This window comes from Coffea arabica, chromosome 6e (assembly GCF_036785885.1).
Source record: "Coffea arabica cultivar ET-39 chromosome 6e, Coffea Arabica ET-39 HiFi, whole genome shotgun sequence".
Taxonomy (NCBI): domain Eukaryota; kingdom Viridiplantae; phylum Streptophyta; class Magnoliopsida; order Gentianales; family Rubiaceae; genus Coffea; species Coffea arabica.
In genome coordinates, this window is record NC_092321.1 from 4,185,784 (window position 1) to 4,208,973 (window position 23,190).

The 23,190-nt window shown below is 37.7% G+C and overlaps 1 protein-coding gene across 2 annotated transcripts; it reads right to left on the bottom strand.

Annotated features, from left to right (window-relative positions):
- Window positions 1-260: 260 nt before the first annotated feature.
- LOC113697291 (uncharacterized) lies at window positions 261-2,315 on the bottom strand. Of its 2 annotated transcripts, none has more exons than XM_027216846.2 (4): window positions 1,835-2,315; window positions 869-979; window positions 676-756; window positions 261-561 (listed from the first exon to the last, which is right to left on the bottom strand). In XM_027216846.2, exons 1-4 carry the CDS (start codon window positions 2,081-2,083, stop codon window positions 487-489), a joined length of 516 nt encoding a protein of 171 aa, XP_027072647.1. In that variant the 5' UTR covers window positions 2,084-2,315; the 3' UTR covers window positions 261-486. The 2 variants fall into 2 exon arrangements, with proteins under 2 accessions (XP_027072647.1, XP_027072646.1); XM_027216845.2 differs by having other exon boundaries at window positions 667-756; window positions 1,835-2,272.
- Window positions 2,316-23,190: the final 20,875 nt, after the last annotated feature.

Sequence of the window (23,190 nt, forward strand, 5' to 3'; positions counted from 1 at the left end):
GTCAATCAACTTGAAAGAGATTTTAGAAACAAATATCCACGTCCCAATAAACTGGAACTGGATTCGCCGCCATACTCATCACGGCACAGCCACCAGTTCAAGCTTTTGAAAGAAGGGCAACCAAAACCTTGAGAAAGTAAGAGAGTCAACAGAAGAAAATGCGAACATTATTTCTTCCCTGCACACTACACTCTATTAACACTTGACATGAGACGAGAGACGAGTTGAAATGGTACGCAAAAAGGAAAAAGAAACGAAAGTGGAGAAGAATGCAAAGTAGAGACCTGTTTTACAATTTTAGTCACAAACCTGTTCACTGGGGTGGGTATATATCCCTGTCCTACAATCAGAAAGGTCCATCAAGAACTACAGACGACGAAAGCAGAAAATACAACCAAACTCCAAGCAACCGTGCATAAACAGAAATGTCTTCCTTAGAATACATCACACAAACCTATATTAACTAGTTCTTGACCTTGGACTATCTTAACGTATTGTTTCTATGCTCTTGCTCAATTCTTCCAACTTCTTCATCCTCAACTTTTCACTCTCGCCGACCAGCTGCAGTAAAATAAACCCAATTCGACATAAGAAGACAAATAAACCGCTAAGGCTACCATTCAAGCATAAATTAAAAAGCACACAAATTATCGGCCAGAGTATTACATTGCTCACCTCCATCAATCGGCTAATCAGCTGTACTTTTTCCTTGTTCTTCTCATTGAAAGCCTCCAGAGCTTCTTTGTATTCCTTCTCCTGAGAAACAGATGATGAAGTTAACCCTTTATTTCTTGAAATGCAAGATAAAGGCTCCACGTAACATCATAAGAATGCCCAAATTTTTGAAGGCACTAGTGACATGTTTCACCTTCTTCTGGCAAGTCTGGCCCAGTGGTTTTAAATCTTTGTTGACAGCATCAATCTTCTTCCTAACTACGGAAACTTCCTTCTTCATTGGATCTGCTAGCGCTTCTAGTTCCTGGTAATTGATTCATGTTTCATTCAAGGTAAGTGTTGAGAACAGCCCAGAAGTAATTACTTCAGATACCACGAAAAATAGGCGGATAGTAGTGATAAATCGATGGCACAAGTTATTAACTTGAGATGCCTAAAAAGAACACCCTGAAACTTTGTTGCAAGATCCCAGCACTTAATTGACCAGAAGCAAGTCACACTTTTCAAAATCCGCAAATCAGAAGGAACGGCTTGTCTACGTAATTGATGAATTGATTGTTGTAATACCAATTATAGACAGGAATACGATGTGAGACACTCAGACCAGACCCTACTGTTAGCAAAAACAGAAAAACCCCCAAAATTAAAGAGGCAGACTTCATGTAATTTTACATTTTCTAGGCAGATATACTCTTTCCCCTTGGCAGACTACAGAAAACCACCTCAATTAGTCGGGTCTTGTGAAAAAATTTCACCTCAATTCTCTAGGCGCCTGAAACCCATGCCCAAAACAAATAATTTATGCCAGAAATTATCCGCCTTCATACTAGGGTAAAACCATAAAATTTAATTCTACACAATATAAAAGGTGCTTGCCTTTGCCGTAAATAAAGTTCACAGGAATAACAGTAAAAACACAAATTAATTCAACAGAGACAGACTAATCACGAAGAATTTCAGTTTATACTTGAGGCGGTGAGGAAATAACCAATACGCCCCAATTCTGTAATTCTTTTCGTCAAATTTAAGGTTTTTTTTTTGGGGGAGGGGAAGGGGGGCGGAGACAAATTAAAATCATGCATGCAGTCTTCTTTAACAGAAAAATTACTAGATCAGTACAAAATCTTGAATTAAAAAAGAAAAAAGAAAGGATGAGCACCTCACGGATAGTGGCCAAGCGCTTGGTCTCTTCTTCAATACGGCCAAGCTGGGCTTGAACCTTCTCCTTGACCTCAAGCTTCTTCTTCTCAATCTCCTCCTCCTTAGCCCTGAAAGTAGAGAGAGCAGACTTTGACATCTCCTCATCTTCTCTGCTCAAGGTCCCATTAAAGCTTAGGCTCCCAGAAATTTGACCAGACTGCATCAGCGTTTGCAGCTGCTCAGATCCCTGCCTCTGAGTTTGAGTCATTCTTCCTCCAAGACAGCAGCCGCTAAAGAAGAAACAAACCCTTCTTCTTCCCTCAATTCTTCCTCTTAGTAGTATTATCTTCTCTGCTATTCTTCTTCGTCTTTTTTCCCTTTCCTTTCCTTTCTTCCTTTCCTCTCTTTTGCTTTTGCTTTTCTACACCGGGGGGGCGGGGGGGTTGTGGTGTGTGGAGAGTGGGGGGTAAAAGGGGGGGCCGGGGCCTGTGGGTTTGTTTTATCTTTTCTTTCTTTCCTGTTTGCAAGTGCTTATGAACAAGTCAGGCTGGCTGGCTGGCTGGCTGGCTGGCTGGCCTTGGCGTTTAAAGTTGTCAAGCCAGCTTAGCTTTCCTTTCTTTATTTATACCCCGCCCCCCCCCCCCCCTCCCCAAAGTACTAGTCTAAAATATTTTTTACTAAATAAATATTTTGTTTTTTTCTTTTTTCATAATAAAGCTTATATAAATTACGAAAGTTGTAATGTCATATTGTCATTTGCTAAAGCACAAAAGTGAAATGACCCAACCACCAAGTCTCAACTGCCCAGAAATGTGTCTATGCCGCCGCTCATCCCTAATGAATGAAGGGATGTTACCGTTGCTGAGGAAAACATAAATAAATAAAAATCCCCCAATGAATGAAGGCCTTTTTCTTTTTCTTTTTTTTTTTGGGCTGGGGAGGGGGGAGGTGGTAGGAGTGGTGGTGGGGCAGGTCTAAATGTTCTACTCAGCCTTCACGGTGCTTTGCGTATTTGGGATTTGCGTGTCTAATTTTTAATTTTTAGAAATCGAACTTTATTAAAAGATTTCAAGTTTCTTAATATACTATTTTATTTTGTTAAATTTTGATAACCAATGGGAAATTCCCTCTCAAAGCAAAGACGTTACAAATGTGCGTAGGACATTTTGATGACACAGAATTTTATTATCTGTTTGGATAGCATACATATATTATTTCAAAGCGTTCTAGATCAATTAATATGTGTAATAAAGAGGTAGCTTTAAAAACATACTGGAAACTTTTTGTTTTTGTAAGATTTTCGTGGATTTTTCTAACAAGTGCCTTGGGCACCCGTTAACACAAAAATATTCACATAATTTATCATATTTATATACATATATATTAAAATTATTATCATTTCTTACATTTATACATGTTTTCCATTTAATCTATATTTTTTATATTTATTTATTTTTTAATTAATTTTATATTTTAAAAAATATAACATTTAAAATATATTTTAACGAATGTCGGCCCAATTTTCACGAGTAACACAGACCAAAAGGAAGCTCAACCTCGGAGGTAGTACAAGGTATTGGAACTATAAATTCCAACCTTTTTCTCTTTTACGGGAAGCACCCATTGTTCGTACAGATAAGGCAGGGCACAGTAATCAAGTCATAGACTGTTGGCGGCGATGATATTACTGTTCAATTCCTAATTTGGATTTCTCTAATTAACCACTAGGCAAAAGCTCAATGGCCACACAAAAAAAAAAAAAAAAAAAACTGGCTTAGAGTTCCTCTTTAAGTTATAAGTCGGGAAATCAAATTTTTGAAATCAAAATTTTCTTGTAATAAAAAAGATTTAAATGTGGTGTTAGAACGTTCTTGTGATCTAGTCAGATTTGTAAACCTACTAATCTCTTACTCAGTTTTTATAGATTAGGTTATACAAATATTATTGTTACCGACAAATTAAAAGAAATATTGGATTTCTCTAATCGGAACAACACCACGAAACATTTCACATATTGCAGAAGAAATAAAAATTAGAGGAACTTTTCAAGATTAGAGAAGGATTAAAATCTGTAAGATGAGGTCACATTTTCTGCTCGTACGAAAAGAAAACTTGTTGAGCAATGCACATTGGATCATGGATGATGAGTGCGTCTATGCTAGGCAGTTATTCTCACGAGTTGGTACCATGGCAACTTCAACTATTATTAAAACTTTTTATTCTCTGCTCTTTCCACTTGGTGTCACCACTGACAGAAGCCCTTGATTTATCCTCATTACACTTACCTAGTATTATGGCGGTATACTCTGTCTCTCTCTCTCTCTCTATATATATATATATATATACACACTCACACACACACTAGTATTTTGCTTTTTATTGTAAAAATCTGCATAAATAGGCATCTTCTACCGATCCAACAAGTTAAAGGGAAAACCATTTTGCGACGCAATCTTTTTGCCTGCCCAAAAGACGGGCAGCTTGACATGTGCACTTGAGTGTTCTGCTTCCGTCTTTGCTAAAGCTTTCAAAGTCTAAAGGTTGATGATTCTTACTGAAATTCTTGTTTCCTTCTTTTCCGTGCTAATAATCCCGCCGGATTACCTGCTTCCTCTTTTTCTTGAGATCGATTGCCTCCTTCCTCTAATCTGATGTGTTAAATTAGCAGCTCACTTCACCTTCCAATATATAAAACCAGTTCGTCTGTCTGCTGCTCTGCTCTTCCTTTTCTGCCAGAAGAGAGAGCTATAGTGATTGTTAGGGTGACAAAGCAGTACTAGTGATTCTCGACAGACACGGCCACAACGCCCGCCCATTTCTGAGTCGTGCTCAAGAACATCATCAATTCCTAAGGAAAAAAGTACGGTACGGAATTACTATATTAGGGACTGAAAAGCTACAGATCTATCCTTATTAATTAAAGACAAATGGAATTGTCAAAACGGGTGGCTCGTCGTGGATCTGGACGGATCATAATTGAGTAATAGATATAATTGAATCATTTTATTTATATGTATTTAAATAAATGTTCATTTAATAAATAGTAGGTATGGGTATGTTCAATTACTCATTTATGGTCACTTGAAATTCTACTTATTTTTTCTTCTTTTTTTTTTGGCATGTTGTTTGATGAAAAAAAATAACGATATTTTATTATTATTAAATTGATAAAAAATTGATATTTATTTGCTCGACATTCATTAAAAAGTTGATATTAAATGTATAATTATTTTTAAATGAGTATAAATAAATGACTCGAATTAACTCACTATCCATCATCAAATGAATTTAATTGGATATCTATTCAGATCCATTCAAAAATAATTACGGATTTGAACAAATTATTGGTGAGCGCTTTCGAGCGACTCAACGTCAAATCCTCTCCCTCAGGAGAGCGAATTGTAGGTTGATCAGTTCTTTTTTACCGCTCAAGGTTTTCTTCTACTCCTGGGCCCTGGCCTGGGAGAAGAATTTCGCACTAAAATGACCCTCAGATATTTGTACAGATGAATTTTTAATCCTATCACTTGCTTAAGCGAAAAGTTTGGTATGGAGTGGACGGAAAGGGTTATCTGACTCCCACCTACGCTGATACAATACGATACTATACAAAGGAGAAAGCCTTAAGAAGCAAGTAGCAGCGGAGCAGCTGCTCCAGCAGACAGCGACTTTGCTTACCTTTTGACAAATAGGAGAGTGCCCTTTCCAATTTCGATATCCAAATTCCAAGGCCCAATCTCTTCTTTTATTATGATTTACTAATTGAAAAAGGTGTGCTACATCTCAGAGGGCATTAAAGACTATTACGATCCCCGTACTTCTAACCATTATTAACTAATTAAAAGTCTCAATAAAACTTAACTTCTTCTTGACTCGTAAACTACTGGCCATTCCGTCCATTTTCGCAATTAAGTCTCCTCTATTCCATTAAGTCTAGTGACGCTCACGCCTAGACATATCAAAGTATAACACAAAAAGAATGAAGTGTAAATACAGAAAAATATTTGAACCAATAAATTGGGGATGTATGGACATTAATGCCCGCGAACTTTCTCTAATTAAAGAAATGTAACGGCTATAACAGAGGGAATGACCATTTATTTATTTATGAGGTGGAGTTTGTTATGAGGGTTTCCGAATGGAGAATTTGAATAAATTCTATAATTGTTGTTTGGATTGCTACTATCGGAATTCAAATTTTGGAATCATATATTAAAAATTTGGAATTCCCTAATAACCTAAAGGGTTTTGAACAAAACCCAAATTTGATTCCTATCTAATTTATCGAAAACCAGAGATGGTAATTGGGGCACCTGCCCCACAGGGAGCTAATGGGGTTGGGGAGGGGAAGAAACTGGGCCTACTCCGCCACCCATTAAAAAAAATAATATGTAATTATATACATATATAAATAGCATTTATAATTATAATAATATATTTTATTAAAGCATTAGTATAATTATATAATGTATATTAGTATATGTAATATAATTGGTATTATTAATTATACTAATAATTATATATGTTTACTAATAAAATTATTAATTAGTTTCTACTAATACATTTAATTAGTGGAAATTTCTTATATCCCATTTCGAAAGAGCCAACGAACCAAATATCAATTATAGTAATGATATACATTCCTGATACTAAACCAAACAGATGTATTTGAATGACTGATTTTATTCCAAATTCAAGATGAATGATTTCAAATTTGTATCAAATTCCAATATGCGAACCAAACGTCCGCTGAGATGAGATCAAAAGCTTATTATTAGTAACTTATCGACCAAAATGTTGCCCCGAGAATAATTGGGTGGCAGCATAGGTAATTTTTTTCTATTCTAATTTGTTATCATCTGGAGCTTTATTGTACATCGGGTTAGTTGGTATGATTTGGTCAAGCCGTTACTTTTAGAAATTTTAAAACGTTAAAATCACACAAAGTTAATTGGGGGTTTGGTTTTCTTTTCTTTTTGTCTCTCTTTTTTCTCTCTTTCTGTGGGGGGACCTTTTCAAGAAGGTTTCTTTTCTGGATAGGCAGCCAGCCTGAGGATTATACGGTTGCGATTGCGCGATCAAATGCGATCATGTCTGGACCATTTTTATAAGGGTTAATTCCACTTTGTCCCCCCAAACTTTGGACGATTACCCACTTAAGTCCCTAAACTTTAAAATGGGACACTTAAGTCCCTAAATTTATAAATACCTCCCACTTAAGGAAAATTGTTAACAAATCATGAATGCCGTTGGTGGTCGAAGTGTCCCATTTTATGAGGGTTTAGGGATTAAAGTGTCCCTATTTATAAGTTCAGGGACTTAAGTGGGAGGTATTTATAAGTTCAGGGACTTAAGTGTCCCATTTTGAAGTTTAGGGACTTAAGTGGATAATCGTCCAAAGTTTGGGGGGACAAAGTGGAATTAACCCTTTTTATTATGGGGTTGTAATCATGTCAATTCGCGTGCTAACAGTAGCAGATTGGTTACTCCCGTAGCAAGTACCTAATTAAATTTAATGTAGTTGCTTGTATCATATTAGTAGGGACTCTGCAGAGTTTGGAAAGGACATATGCAATCGGACATAATCATTCGGGGTTTGTCCGGACTCAGGCCAATCTCAAAAGTACAGTTGAAGAGAAATTTGCCTAAAACTTTTTTGACAATTTGGTAGGAAAGTAAAGTAAAAAAGTAATCACTCTTGATATATCATCCACCCCAGCACTTACCTCGGAGTCATAGGGCTTGGAGGCGGTTTTATCATAAATTTTGCTGCCTAGCCTCTCATGATTGCTTCAAGGGTACCATATACTTATAAGTAACAAGAAGGATTCTCTATTTATAGAACCAATAAACAATGACATACGTCGTGCATGCTGGCTCCCTTGAAACCATTAATTGAACTCAGCTAAGCGCTGGAAATTGAAGTGGTGTAACATTACATTAAATTGCTGTCCTAGTCTTTAGCACTTTCACAAATTTATAGCCAAAGAAGGAAGCACATGGATTCAATACTAGTAATACTTTTGCGAGTCATTTTACTAGTCATTACCAAAAACAACTAATTTGTAGAATTGGAACAAAATGAAGAGGTGAATTGAAGAGGTGAATTCTGACCAGCGATAGTGAACTGAGGGCTGAAAGTGCTGCAGCTGAAGAGGTCACAGCGGTCTTGGTCACCTGCTTAAGTTACAAAAGGGGCTGAATCCCCCGGTAGAACTCCGAAACTTAAGTCAGTTCGGGATTGGGAAATAGTTTAATAGAGAGAATCAGTGTATGATTTTTTACCAAGAAAGTCATCCCTATTCTCAGTAGAAGTCTTGAGTATTTATAAAGGATGGGCAGGAAAGAGGGACTGCTGGCACGGGTCCCTAGAGATCCGCCATGGTAGAATATCAAGTTGATGTGATGGGCTTCTGCGAAAAGGCGCGCCGGAACAGTTATCAGAATCAGGCGGCGCATGTCAGGGCAGTTTTATCAGAAGTGTCAGAGGTGTCCGAGGTCATGTCTCGCGGCTCCGGTGGTCAGGTCTCTATACTTTGCCTCGGCCTTATGATAGAAGACCCAGGCCGAGGTGACAACTGGGCCGAAGTCATGGCCCGAGTGACTGCCGGGGCGGGGGTTCCAGTAGTGCGGCAGGGCGAAACCCCACAGGGCGAAACCCCAGCACTATCCGAGCTGGAAATACCCTCCTCATGGGCCCTCCAAGTCTATTTGGCAAGTGAAGAGCTATGATGTACGAAGACTATACTATGCCCCGATAAGACGTTAAAAACAACACACAGCACAAGCCACCAAGATGCTCGCTCCAACCATAGGTAGAAGATAAAAGCAAAGCGACCATAAAAAATATCACGGCCACAAATAACACCTACAGCATGACAAATTATTATATTTCCTTTCAAAAACAGCAGAATTTATTAGAGAGTGTGTGTGTGTTTTCTCTTTGTTGGTTGGGGTTGGGGGAGGGGGAGGGGGAGGGGGTAAAGATGGGGTCCCGGAGATGGACTGCTATGCAAGTATTTCTGGACATTCTTGCAGAAACGTTCTGGTGATTTTTCAGAAATAGCTATCGTTGAATATCATATAATTGTTATCTTAGCTGTCTCTTTGCCAAAAAAGAAAGGAAAAAGAAAAAAGGATTGGACCGTTTTGTGGGGTTTAGAAAGGTACATGTTTTGTTGGGGGCAAATCAAGTTGTTGAATGTTGATAAGAAGAGATTCTTTCTTACACCAGATGGATGAACTGTTGAGTTTTTGATGCTCTCGCGTCTCAAAGTCCTGCATGTATAATAGTATCAATATGCCTATAAACAATTAATACTCAGTGGAGAGCTAACTTATAGTTGACCAAACAAGTTGGCAAAAGCCTTCTTCGATACCGGAAGGAAGGTCCAGAGATCATTCACCGCTGATGCATTAATTATAGTTATACTACTAAAGGTAAAGGCAGTAAGAGTATGGCTTACTCAAAAACTGAAAGACGTAACATGGAAAGTGATGTGCATTCATTTGACGTTGTGCAAGTACCTGCATCCATTTGGACTCATCCATCAGATAGCGATTTTTTCTTTTCTTTACTTTTTTTGGTTGCCCCTCCCGAATTTTAATACATTTAATAACGACAATTAGCAGATTCCGGATTCCAGTGGCCTGCAATTGCCGTCACATTATCCGACAATTTCTATTCTTTGGTTACCTACATCCAATACCTTCCTCATACATATATATATATATATATATATGTAGGAATGGCAACTAAGCATAACTTTTATCTCATTTCTATCCAAATTCTTAATTGATATTTGGCACAAGCATATTACGCGTTCTATGAGTATTCACAAATATTATTTATACAATCCAATTAAGTTTCTTAATTTTCTTAGTGTTTTATTTTAACACTTTTCTTGTTTCATTTTTCATTTTTCACTTTTTTCAGTTCCGTATTTTATTTTATTCTTTAAATTTAATTTTGATCTATTGAATAAAAGCTTCTAAAAAAAATCAAATTATCACTTGCAGATACCAGTGGGTGAAGCGGGGCGGGGTGGGGGAAACGGAGGTGGGGGACGGGGCGAGGGCGAGAGGAGTTTTATGGCAACAAGACGGAGGACGAGGGAGGGATCCCCCGCCCTAAATCCGCCTCGTTGCCATCTATATATATAGATGTACATGTGTGTGTCGGTACTCTTCTTGTCCTATCTATCAATGGTATAAGACAAAACCCCTCAAAAACATTTAATTTACTTTGTCCAAAAGCCAAACAAAATTTGAAGTTCCGAGTGTACCGATATTCATCTCACAAAGAAAAAAAATTCTTTACGTGGTGGTAGCTGCATTCCTATTTGTCTACTCTACTCTATGATATTTTTCTTCATTGCTGATGTAAGTTGGATGATGATATTATAAATTTCTAGTAACCACTAATTTTAACTCTCTATCATAATGAATTATTCCACTCTAAGTTGTTTTGCATAAAATAAAATTTCAAAAATATACTACAAGAAAACATATCAGATTTGTCTCAGTTGTTTCTAATCGAATATAGCTAGCCTTTGTGCTTTTGACCAAATATTATGTATGTCTATCTAGCTCGTATAAATAATTTAACTTAGTTAAGCTGGATTCTGTAGTCGGATGCCGACGGCGACGACGTACCCTCCCCACCTTCATGCTCGAGTCGACAATGCAGGCAATAATATGGGGGTATCAATTCAAGCAAACATCATTCCCGGAAGAAACGGAAAATCAACGAGTTAAAAAAAAAAAAACGCACTACACACTCTTTAAGTTAATCCAGAAAGCACTCACCGAAGGCCCATGGAGAATTGGGCCTACTGGACCTCCTCTTAAGCATGATGGCCTGGCCATATTTTACGGACTGGCGTGGCCGGTCAAGTCAAGTTCACCCCTACTTTTGCATGTTAATTAACACTTGATCATTTAGCCCAACCATCCGCACAGGAATTTCCCTCCCTTCCTCCCTCCGAAAGTGATTATAACTTGCAAATCCTAAACCCGACAGAAAAGCTCTCCTGATTTTCCACAATATGTTGACAGATTCGTTGAAGAGGAGCCAAGTCCTAGGTTGTTGACAGTACGTGGAGATGACTTGTGCTTCCCTGGTGGATCCACTTCGGCATGCTTGAAGCCCAGATCCCAAGCTGTTTGTGGAAAGATCTTTTAATATTGTAGCCTATGGTTTAGTACCTTTCTTTCTTTCTTTTTTTTTTTTGTCGGACTCTGTTAAACTTATCTCAGCCCACGACAATCAGAGTGTTGGACGCTTAGTCATTGGGTCTCGGGGGTCAAATATATTGGGCTTTGCTAGAACAATAAAGACATTCGAGGTCAAGACTCTCAGCCCACGCATCTTAACGTGAGTTTGTAGGGACGAAGGATATGAGGATTTTTTTTTTTTTTTTTTTTTTTTTTTTGGGATATGAGGAATTGATGATAGTACAGTAGTGCATTTTGCTAGTCGTAAAAGAAAAGAAATGGTGAGTGCCTCGAGAAGATGAGTCACGTGTTTTCACGTGAGTTATCCCTGGGCGATAGATCGCGTGCCGGCGTGCTTTTGCTTTTATCTTTCAGGTTTTTTTTAAATTAAAAAAAAACACAGAGAGAAAACAAAAGGTCCACGGGGGACCCACGTGAGCAGCTGTCTCTCTCCATTTGCTCTGACAAAAAAGAAAACATTTTTCTCTGACATAACCAAACAGGGCGTCAGTGTCGACGTCGGAGGAAAGAGAGTTTGTACCTCTCCCGCCTGGGTGTGAGCTGGGCCCTCTTCTTTTTCTTTTACTACTTCTTTGAAATTACCACTGCTATGCTAGATAGTACTAGTACCATTCCTTGAATTAATTAAATAAGGACGAAATAGGTGACTTGGACGGCTAGCATAGACGGACCGTACCAAACAACAGCTGATCCAAGGAATCCCGCTCTCTCTCTTTGCTGCTTCCTACACTTCTCTGTTTTACCTCTTCTTCTTCGTCTTCTCCTTTTAATCGTACTAGTTGTACGCCCCCCACAGTATTTTGCTGTTCTTCCTTTTTACCTAAATACTCTAGTAATAAAGAAGCCAACCCATATCTTTTCCTGTTTCATTTTTGTTACCTAATGGCTTGCTACAATTGTTTGCCATTGATTTCTACTTCAAAGAGCAAAGAGCGTAGCATCTGCTTCCTTTAGCCCAACTAAAGAAAAGTTATGCATTGAGATGAATGTCAAACCCAAAAAAAAATTCTTTTTGGTACAAGAAAATCAGTGACAATAATGAATGATGGAGTGTGGGGTAAAGAGCTGAATGGAATTTTTTTTTTTTTGGTCGACCCGATAACTTTGCTATTTTGCTCATATTCCTACTCTGTACTATGGGGATGAGGCGGGTCCAAGTGGGCTAAGGAAGAATCTAAAAGAGACTGAACCCATTGGATGTCTTTGTAACTATTAAAGCAATCGGATGTCTTTGTACCCATTGGCAAAACTTTAAGAAAATCTTGAAGATGATTGCAAGAAAGGGATCGAATTCCTTGACCTACATCCAAGAAGAGCCTTAAAACTCTGTCCGGTGACCAACTACTCCAAGGGTAAAAGGTAGTTGTTTAAAGAGGTGAATGGAATTGATGGGCGAGATTTTATGTTTGAAATTAAGGAGTTATGAGTTGGCCTGCTTACCTTATCTGGCCCTAATTAAAATATTTTCCAATATTGGAAAGGATGTCAGTTTGCTTTAATAGTTACAAGAAGCTGGACGTGAAATCTTCGCCGAGGGCAAGAAAGGATGTCAGTGTGCTTTGCCATTCTTTTTCCTTTCAGCACGGTTCTCTTTTATCCTTTCTTCTTTATTGATGCGAATCAGCGGAAGAAATTTCAGTCAAACTCAAGAGAGATGCATGTGAGACTCCAGTCACCTACCCCTTTCTAAATATACTTATAATTATTTTGAATGCACCTTTAAGCTTTTCACTACATATTTCTTAAGCTCATTTCTGAATTACATTTTTTTTATCCCACATAGGAACCTTTGCTGTGAATCACTACAAAAGAAAAAATTATGCAACCTTCAATTTAATAATAGCGCTGTGTTTGAGGTAGGATTGGCAATTTTTGATGATCAAAATATCAAACCTCTAACAGTAGCAAATATAAATATTGAGCAATTAAGGCAGAGATACTCAACATAGTGACACTACCGTACTAAAGCCGAATGAGATAAGATAAAGAAAAGATTTACTTTTATAATGTTAACTTTATATCTTTTATAAAATCAAGTACGTAAACTTTGATCCCAATTTAGGTTTTCGATCACTTTTCACCTCCAATTTAGCACCTCCAATTTAGCACGTGACCCACACATGATCCTAAATATAGTTAAACAAATGACTCGATCCATATTCATTTTTATCTCTAAACAAAAAGAAAAAATATTTGATATGAACCATATTTATTTTTCCTTAAAAAAGTATAATCGCATCCAATCCGTATTCATTTTTTGTCATTAAAATAATGGGATCTAACCTTTTATACGTAAAAAATGAGTGCACATAGGTCACGTGGTGATTTTAGCTCAAAAATTGATCGAAAACTTACATAAAGTTAATATTTTAAAAATGAAAGATGGAAAAATTTATTAAGCAAAATATGATGGACGTTTTGAATGATTTTTTAAAGATAAAATAGTATATTTTGGTAAAATTACGAATACTATGAATTTATTCCCAATAAAGAGAAAGGAAAATGAAAAACGCCAAATTAAAGAAAGGTTTGCGGCCTTGTGCGAAAAAAAAGGGCAAGTTGTGTAGTACAAAACAGAAGAAAGCAGCCCAGAGAAGGGCCCATACATACATACATATTCATAAAGCGGGTAAAGAGTAGTCGCGTCGCATTGAAACGGTCGTTGATCACATCGAGTGCTATTTTAACACTCGTCAGATATTTTGACTCTTTTGCCCTCAGCTTATTGATTTCTCTTTCTTCATCTACCATTTTTGCCCTCTCCTTCTTTTTTTTTTTTTTTTTTTTGTCAATCTTCACTTGTTTAGTCTACATCTATTCTAACATATAATTTAAAAGGAAGAATCCAACTGAACCTATTGGAGAATCACTATTGGACCAGGTGGGTACACTGCGCATTCATATACATTTAAGGCACTTAAAGTGACAAGTAGTGGAAGGTAAAATTTGAAACTTTAACCTCCTGTCCTATTAAGCCTTAAAGACTATGGTGGTGCCCTCGCCTTCTAATTAGAATGTTTTCTAAAGCGTCCACCAAATGTCAACTGTGGCGTGACAATGATCCTAAAATGTGTGTGCACCAAAGATTATTTAAAATTTTTTTAGAATATTTATTATAGCACTTTTTGTGATATGATGTATATAAAATAAAAAATAATTAAAGCAATAAAAAATTACTAAAACTCATATTTGTGACGCAAGTTTTTTTTTGTTTAAAAATAATCACATACCCAAATACACTAGTGACTACTTTTTTTTTGTCGACACAGGGGTGTCCTGATCAATCCTTACGGGGCCCGACTAATCCCCTGCGGACCGGGCCCGGCGCCCCAACCCGACCCGAACACGATAAGTGCGCGGAGGAATCCAGCAGAGCGGAAACTCGAACTTGGGACCTCAAGGATCACCGGTGAGAGGCGCTACCGCTGGACCATTCACGCGGGGCCCACTAGTGACTATAACAACAATGAAACTAGTGTCTAGAATGACACGTATTTTTTAATATACATTTTAATATCCTATATTTTATATAAGTGAACTAGTTGTTACTTGATCTCATGCTCTTTCATTAATTGGCATTATGCGCATGCAAATCAGAAGACAAAGGCAACTTATATTAGTTCAGTTTGTTTGGGAATGTCTTACTCTTACCTATATAAAGGTGTTTTGGAAAAATAAATTTCAAACACATTTTTCCAATCATTTTTTTTTCACTCTTTCAAACTCATTTATGAATAAATATACTATATGAATTTCTTTCAAATTTGACAAATAAGACAAATACAAGTTTCTTTTCTTTTATTCTTTAAGCTAGACGCTTGCAAGTTAGCTGATGGGGTTCCCATGCATTTTGCAAAGATGCTCGCTCTTTACAAGTTTTAATATATTAGTGACGGAAGTTTTACTTTTCTTTTCTACACACTCTTGTATAAGTTTTCGTAGATATATATGTTTTTCCTTTTATTTCTCTCTTTTTTTTAAGAAAATGAATTATGATTCCTTATTCACTCTTTTAACTTCGTAATCTCTTACTTACAAGTATAGCTGTCAAATAAACCCATTTAACTAAATTTATCCACATCTGTCTATGAATAGATGGATATGAGTATCTTAAAATTTTGTATATGGATATAAATGAGTTATCCAATAATACCCATTTATTAAATGGATATTATTGGGTAATCCATCAAACCCAATTAACCAATTTAGAATTGTCTTCCCCCAAACCTCCTCTCTTCCCCCACCTTTTTTTTTTTCAAAATTTTCATTTTGTCATGATGTTAATTACTTCTGTTTCATTATTATTATTATTATTTGATGATTCTATCTTATCATTTTATTTTCTCTTAGCTTGTTAACTTACTCATTTTTTAGCATTACCAATTATTTTAGCATCTTTTCTTACTTTTTCAAAATGAAATTTTAAATTTACACACGAAAAAATGCTAGAGGTTCAAAATGTTTGGATTAAGTTTTTATGTTAACTTTTATAGTACTTAGTTCAAAATTTTATATTCATATTGTTTAATTATTAAATTGTCGCGCCCCACTTTTCGATTCGAGTGAATTGTGAATGTGAGTGATGTGTGTGTGAAGTGTGGTGTGAACGTGTGCAAAATGAAAAGTAAAAAGGCCATGGGACTTTAGAAAGCGACGATTTGGCCAAATGAAATTTTAAAAAGGGTTTTTTAAATATGAAAACGGAGTCGCCACTTGGTATAGATTTGGGGTGTACCAAGTCACCCAAAAAGTGTTTTTTAAAGACAAAGTAGCAAAACCCTTTTTAAAACGACTCCTAGTCCACGTAAGCCAAAGAAAAAGGTTCGGGGGTCACGTTTGACAAAGGGGAAGGCAAGGATAGAATCCAAGACACCCCTTTGACCTAGCCAAGGCTAGTTGCGCGACTCAAACCAATTTTTCCTAATTTTTCTACCCAATGTATGTTCGCATGTTGGATATGACTATATGAATGCAAAACGGAAGAAAAAATGCAATCCTAGATTCTAAAATGTCTCTCGTGAGGCCTTTGGTCCCAAACCACATGAATTGTGGCGGCCAACAAAGGAAAACCTCATAGAGGTCGATTAATGCAAATGAGACTCAAATGTGCAAGTGTGGAAGTGTATGAAAGAAATTAAAAATCCAAGTGTTTGTGTGCAAGTGTATGAAATATAGTGATAAGTGCATATAGGTGTAATTAAGTGCAATTTGGTGAAGTAGAAATCAAAATGAACAGTAAGGAAAATGTGAATTGAAAAGAATGAGTAAGTGATAAATGAGAATGAATGAACCTAAGGGAATGCATCAGGTCGGGTATGGGAATGACTCCTAACTTGTCGACTTCGATTTTCCCTTTGATTAGAAGGCAAAACTAGCGTGCTAAGGCTATCGAGTAGCCACACTCGCTCGTTTCCCTTATCAGAAGGGGACTTTCAAGCAAATGAACCCTATAACTAGTATGAGATGCAAAAATCCAAAAATGAGGGGAAAAGGGGTTCGAGGAGCATGCCAGATGATAAAACTAAGGAAAAATGCATGATATGTAGTGAACAAGCAAATGATATGCTAATGAGGGGAAATCCCTAAGGGTCTAGCGTTGGACTAGCCCATTCTATGAATTCCGACTAGCGTTGGACTAGCGGAAACGTACATTCATCCATTCCATTCATTCATGGCTATAAAAGCAAGTAGACATGCCAAAATACTCGTAAACACATAGCACATAGCATTTAGCATGCTCGACTAGATGCAAGAGCCTAATAAAGCAATTAAACATGTAGCAACAAAAGCAAGCAACCAAGGGGAAGGGGAAATGGACCAAATGCTCTCCGAGCCCTATCTATTACAAGCCAAGAGGTGTACACATACCCCATAAAAGCATAAAGGGGAAGGGGAAATGGACAAGATGCTCTCCGAGCCCTATCTATTACAAGCCAAGAGGTGTACACATACCCCATAAAACTTAAATAAAAGTAAAAGCAAGTAAATGCACGCAAGGAGGTAAGGAAAGCGGAGTAGGCATGCATATTCACATAACACGTAGGAGCACGTAGGGTCAAATGAAGTGCAAATGAAGGATAGAGTGTACCTCCCTTGAAGCGACGCCCTAACGTAGTGAAATTACTAATTTACCCTCCAAAATAATAAAAAGGTCAAGGTACCACTTAAATTATCAAATAATCACATGAGACAAAAATTAAATATGAAAAATGAAAGTTAAACACTAAATTGAGTCAATTAAAGTATTTACATAGACAAACCAACTATGTACAAAGCAATTAATGCAAGAGGGACTTAATTAGAAGGACATGAAAATTTCTAAAAGAGAGTAAAATAAAATATCAAAATTGATGACTTAAGATGAGACCCATAAAAAATCAAATGCAAAAAATGCGATTAGAACACAAATCCAAACTAAAAAAAATCTATTAAAACTTATTGAACCTCAAAATGCATCCTAAAACTCACTAAACGTCTTACCCAAAATCATGTCAAAGCAAACCAAAAGCAATTAAGATTCTAGAATGACAAAAGTGATTAAATTATTCAACTAATTGGACCATAACAAGGCAAGGGGGAATTTAGGGGGTCAAAATGCAAGTGTTTTAGGACCTAATTGTAAGAACATGGAATGTAATTGGGCCACAATGCAACCAAAGGAGACTTGAGGGGTTGGAATGCAATTTTTAGAAAATTATTTCATGCAAATTCATGCAAGCTACGTGAAACACGCATTCTGCAACAAGAATTTCTGCTGAAAGCTTCCTGCAACTAAAAACGCAACCTCTACTTCCATTTTTTCATGCAGGTTTCAACATTAACCACCACTTTGATCAAAGCTTCTCAACCAACGTGGCCAGGAACTTAATCTAAGCAGCATGACACACAAATTCAACTTCCAAACAAACCAAAACACATAAAAATCACTCAAACACTGGAGAGCTTTATGCAAAAGGTGCGGCAATTTCTGGTTTCAAATGAAGATTTCAGGAGCTCTTTGATCACAACTTCTCATCTAATCTTCAAAGAAACTTGAACTACACAGCAAAACACATATATTTCATATCCTAACCAGCCCAACTTATAAGGAAATCATGCAAGTTCTATGCAAGGTAGTAAGAAACAAGCTTCTGCAAAATCCTGCTGCAATCCTTTGCAGCTTCAAACCATGCGTATTTCAATCCAGAAAAATGCACAAAGTTCATTTGTTTACCAGCCCAACTCATAGGAATCCCAAATCAACAACTTTAGGCCATAATCATCTATCATTAGTGATCCCAACAGAGTATCCAAACAATAGAACAAAGAAAGAAACAACAGAAATTCTCAACCTCTGCTCAAAACAATCAAACCAGAACGTTCAACAAAACATACTAAAAACTGGACCACAAAGCAAACGAAATATCAGACATCTGTACAAGAAAACTCAAGGCAACATCATACAACCCATGAAGATGGTTGCTGCAGCTCAAAACTTGCTGTCATTTCACTTTTGCACTAAAACTTCAGATTCAAACACACGCTGTGATCGAACTTTCCTAATTAAACATCAAAGCTCCAATCTACCAGGTAAGGCCACTGGACCTTAGCATCTAAACATGCGAGAAAACTGGGCAAGAGTTTATGCCAGTTCTGGAAAATTTTCGTGCAATAGAGTTCTTGAACTTTAGCAATTAATGCTCCCAATGATTCGGCATTTTCGCATGGCAGACTCATTCTCAAATCAAAACCAGCTTCGAATTCATATCATGCATGCCGGGGAATGATGAAATCAGAAACACTAAGGATCTACATGCAAACAAGAATGTGAACTAAGCTTTTTGTCAAAGGAAACAGAAAAATGCAACAGCTATAAAGGCTTTCGGCCATTCCAAACTGCTGCCATTTCAACTTTAAGATTCAAACACATGCTTCAATTGAACCTTCAGAACCGATTATCAAATACTTTAAATTCGGACAGCAACGTCATTGGCCATTAAACATCCAAATGTTGTTCATGGAGTTCTAGCTAAGTGACCAGCAAAAATCAGATTATCACAACCCGAAAGCCATCTAACAGCCCAAACACAACAAAAAAAACTGCTGCAATAAGTCAAGGCTTTCAAACTTATTAAAGCAAAACCTTCAAACGGATTCCCAAAGACAAAAACAGACCCAAGCTACGCAAGTAAGGACCAAAGATACAACCTTCGGCTCGCCAGATTGGAGAAAATCATATTCAAAGTTTTAATGAATCGATCCCAAGCAAGATTTCATTTTTCTGTAAAAAGACTTTGGACTATGCATTTCTAGACTGAAACAGAAGCATATTCATTTGATAATCAAGAACATGCCGCCTGCCAAACCAGGTTCCATAACATTCAAGCGAACAAGAAGCTCATGGTACGAAGAAAAACAAAATAGCAACGAAAAAAAAAACAGCAACTTTGGGATTTATAATGAAAGGGAAACACATGAAACTTCATATATCTAGCAATCAGATTTCATATGGAATGAAAAATAGAACAGAGAAAGGATCAAAGGCTACCTGTTCAACAACTTTGGATTTGCAGCTTCAGTTTAGATACGATGAGGAGATTAACCGCAGATTCTGATGAATAGCTTCTTGGGTTTCACTTGATCTCCCTCCTGGCCGTGACTTCCTTTTCTGGCCCGTCTCTCTTTGGTTTTTGTTTCTAAACCCTCACGGCCGCCAACTCTACTCAGCTCTCCCCTTTGTTCTCTTCACTCTTTCTTCACAAAGCTCTCCGTTTTTTCTCTGCCGTCCCCTCTTGCTCTCCGTAACCTTTCTCTCTTTTTTTTTTGTCCGCCGTCCACCCTCTTTCTGATTTCTCTTTTTTTCAAGAAAACATTGAAATTAAATCACAAACAACTAAATCATATTTTGAATGCTTTTCTTTTTCTTTTTTCTTTCTTTTTTTTTTTTTTTTTTTAAGAAATTCTATGCTAAAAACTTAAACATAAAAATAAAACTATAAACTAAAAACGAATGAAACTAACATAACAAATAAAAAACTAAAAATGAAATTACACCAAAAATTTGGTGTCTACAGTTTGCCCCTCTTTGTCTGAGTTTTGGAAAAACTTGAGACAAAAAAGTAGACACCAAACACTTACCTGTGTCATTCGGTCACGAATGACTCGAACGACTGCCATTTTTGAAAATGAGGACTGACCTCTTTTGAAAGAAAATTTTAACAAGGAATTGACTGAGACAAGAAATTTAAAGCGGGACTGACCCGAACAAGAATTTAAACGGGACTGACCCGAACAGAAATTTAAACGGGACTGACCCGGACAGGAATTTAAACGGGACTGACCCGAACAGGAATTTTGAAATCGGGACTGACCCGAACAGGAATTTAAAATTGGGATAGACCTACGGGATAGACCCGGACAGAAATGTAAAATTGGGATAGACCCACGGGATAGACCCGGACAGAAATATAAAATTGGGATTGACTAGAGATAGAAAATTCAAATCATGGGACTGGCCCGAACAGGCTTTAATCACGGGACTGACCCGAATAAGCTTTGAATTGTGGGACTGACCCGAAAATGCTCTTGATCGTGGGACTGACCCGAATGAGCTTTTGATCATGGGACTGACCCGAAAATGCTTTTGATCGTGGGACTGACCCGAATAAGATTTTAATCGCGGGACTGACCCGAACAGGCTTTGAATCGCGGGACTGACCCGAAGAAGTTTTGATCATGGGACTAACCCGAAAATGCTTTTGATCGTGGGACTGACCCGGAGATGCTTTTGATCGTGGGACTGACCCGCAAATGCTTTTGATCGTGGGACTGACCCGGAGATACTTTTGATCGTGGGACTGACCCGGAGATGATCATGGGACTGACCCGGAAATACTTTTGATCATGGGACTGACCCGAAAATGCTTTTGATCGTGGGACTGACCCGAAAATGCTTTTGATCTTGGGACTGACCCGAAAATGCTTTTGATCGTGGGACTGACCCGGAAATGCTTTTGATCGTGGGACTGACCCGGAAATGCTTTTGATCTTGGGACTGACCCGAAAATGCTTTTGATCGTGGGACTGACCCGGAAATGCTTTTGATCGTGGGACTGACTCGAAAATGCTTTTGATCTTGGGACTGACCCGGAAATGCTTTTGATCTTGGGACTGACCCGGAAATGCTTTTGATCTTGGGACTGACCCGAAAATGCTTTTGATCTTGGGACTGACCCGGAAATGCTTTAAAATTGGGATAGACCCACAGGATCTTTGGAATGTTGGCGGCACAAAACTCAGGCCCAACGTGATGTTTGGACTGTTGGCGGCACGAAACTCAGGCCCAACGTGACATTTGAACTGTTGGCGGCACGAAACTCAGGCCCAACTGGACATTTGAACTGTTGGCGGCACGAAACTCAGGCCCAACGTGACATTTGAACTGTTGGCGGCACGAAACTCAGGCCCAACTGGACATTTGAACTGTTGGCGGCACGAAACTCAGGCCCAACTTGATATTTGGAATGTTGGCGGCACGAAATCCAGGCCCAACTTGATATTTGGAATGTTGGCGGCACGAAACTCAGGCCCAACGTGATTTTGTGAAGTTGGCGGCACAAAGTCCAGGCCCAATCCTGCCAGTGGTCAGTGGGATAAGACCCAATCCTGCCATCCAATTGGTGAAGAATTTGATTCGTCAAAATTTTGAACTTTTTTTTTTTTTTTTTGATTTTTTTGAATTTTTCTGATTTTTCGAGAGAATCTTTTCCCAAAAATAATTTGCCCCAGTGTAGGGCCCTTTTCCCTTCTTTCTTCTCTTTCTTCGGCATCGGCCTTCCACATCGCCAGATGCTTTTCGTCGACTTCAGCTGTGAATACCTGCACAGGGCTTACGTGCACTCAAATGAGCGTGACTGATTTGAAAAATGCATTATTTTGATTCTTGGACGAAATCCTCAATTGGACTACAAAATATTTGTCCCTGTGTGGGCTTATTTTGCAAAATTTTGCAAATAAAAATTTTGCACCAGTTTGGGCCCATTTGATTGCAAAAATTGGTTTAGATGATTTCCCATTTACTTGAACAAAGAAAAACCGCACTTTCTAAAATTTAGAAAAGAGTGCACATACAACAATGTGAAGAAACTTTAATCGTCAAGTTTGAACTCATGCAGAAATTTCATGATGAATTCCTCGAAATAACACCAAATTTAAGAAGAAGATTTCTTCCTTACTTTTAGCATTGGTGCTTAGGGTAATGGGTCACCACTTCTGGTTGACTCATCTTTTCAGGACCAATCAGGTGACTTTATTTTTGAAATGGCCAAGGAAATGGGAGATAAGAATCTGTCTCATTTTTGTGCCCCAGTTGTATGTAATCCATTTAATGTCACATCTTAGTGAAAGCAAAGAGTTTGTTACCCTTATTTTTAAGAAAACTTAGTCAACATACAAGCTTTCTAGGCTTGTAACGTATGGACAGAAGTGATAGCTAAACATGTGGAAACGGGTTATGCCCTTATGATCACAAATGATTTGATGAATTTCTTATGAGCATGATCCTCACTTTGGATTGTCATGAAGGAATAAGTCAACGATGGACTTTCTTAGCTTGTAATTTGGCTTGAAAACGATAGTTTAAGACTTTCAAGGATATTGCACCGAAGATCGCATTTTTCAAAATTTGCCCCTATTTTGAACTCAAAAGATCTCAGACTTTGTTTGCATTTTTCTCATCACTCACCAGAGACTTCAGCGTCAATTTTTCTGCATTTTCTTGCATTTACTTTCCTTTCTTTGCTTTTTGCCTCTTTTCCCTTTCCCTCGAGCTGATGGGTTTTCACATGGTGAGTAGCGTCAACCTCATACTCAAGCAATTCAGAAATACAGCTAAAATTTTCCGGCATCAGAAATTTTCTTGACAGGGCCATTGCAAAGAACAGGAGTCAGGACTTTCGGCTTTGTAATGGGGTCAGGTGGGGTGCTTAGAAAAGTTAAGGCCTGAAAACGGATTTCAAAAGTGGTTTGAAGAATCTGAGATCGCATTGTTGCGCCAAACCCTATTTTAGGGTAAAATCGGAATTTGCCCCAGTTTTTGCTCAATTGAGGCTTTTTCTCTTTCATTTTCTTTTCCCTTTTGATTTTTCGGCCTTTTGCCAT

What these genes read in the sequence shown, in the direction of transcription:
- LOC113697291 (XM_027216845.2), bottom strand. Translation starts at nt 2,083, where the DNA reads ATGACTCAAACTCAGAGGCAGGGATCTGAGCAGCTGCAAACGCTGATG. An exon ending in GCCAGACTTGCCAGAAGAAG is followed by an intron (nt 757 to 868) that starts GTGAAACATGTC and finishes TCTGTTTCTCAG; the next exon opens with GAGAAGGAATACAAAGAAGC. An exon ending in GATTGATGGAGGTGAGCAAT is followed by an intron (nt 562 to 666) that starts GTAATACTCTGG and finishes ATTTTACTGCAG; the next exon opens with CTGGTCGGCGAGAGTGAAAA.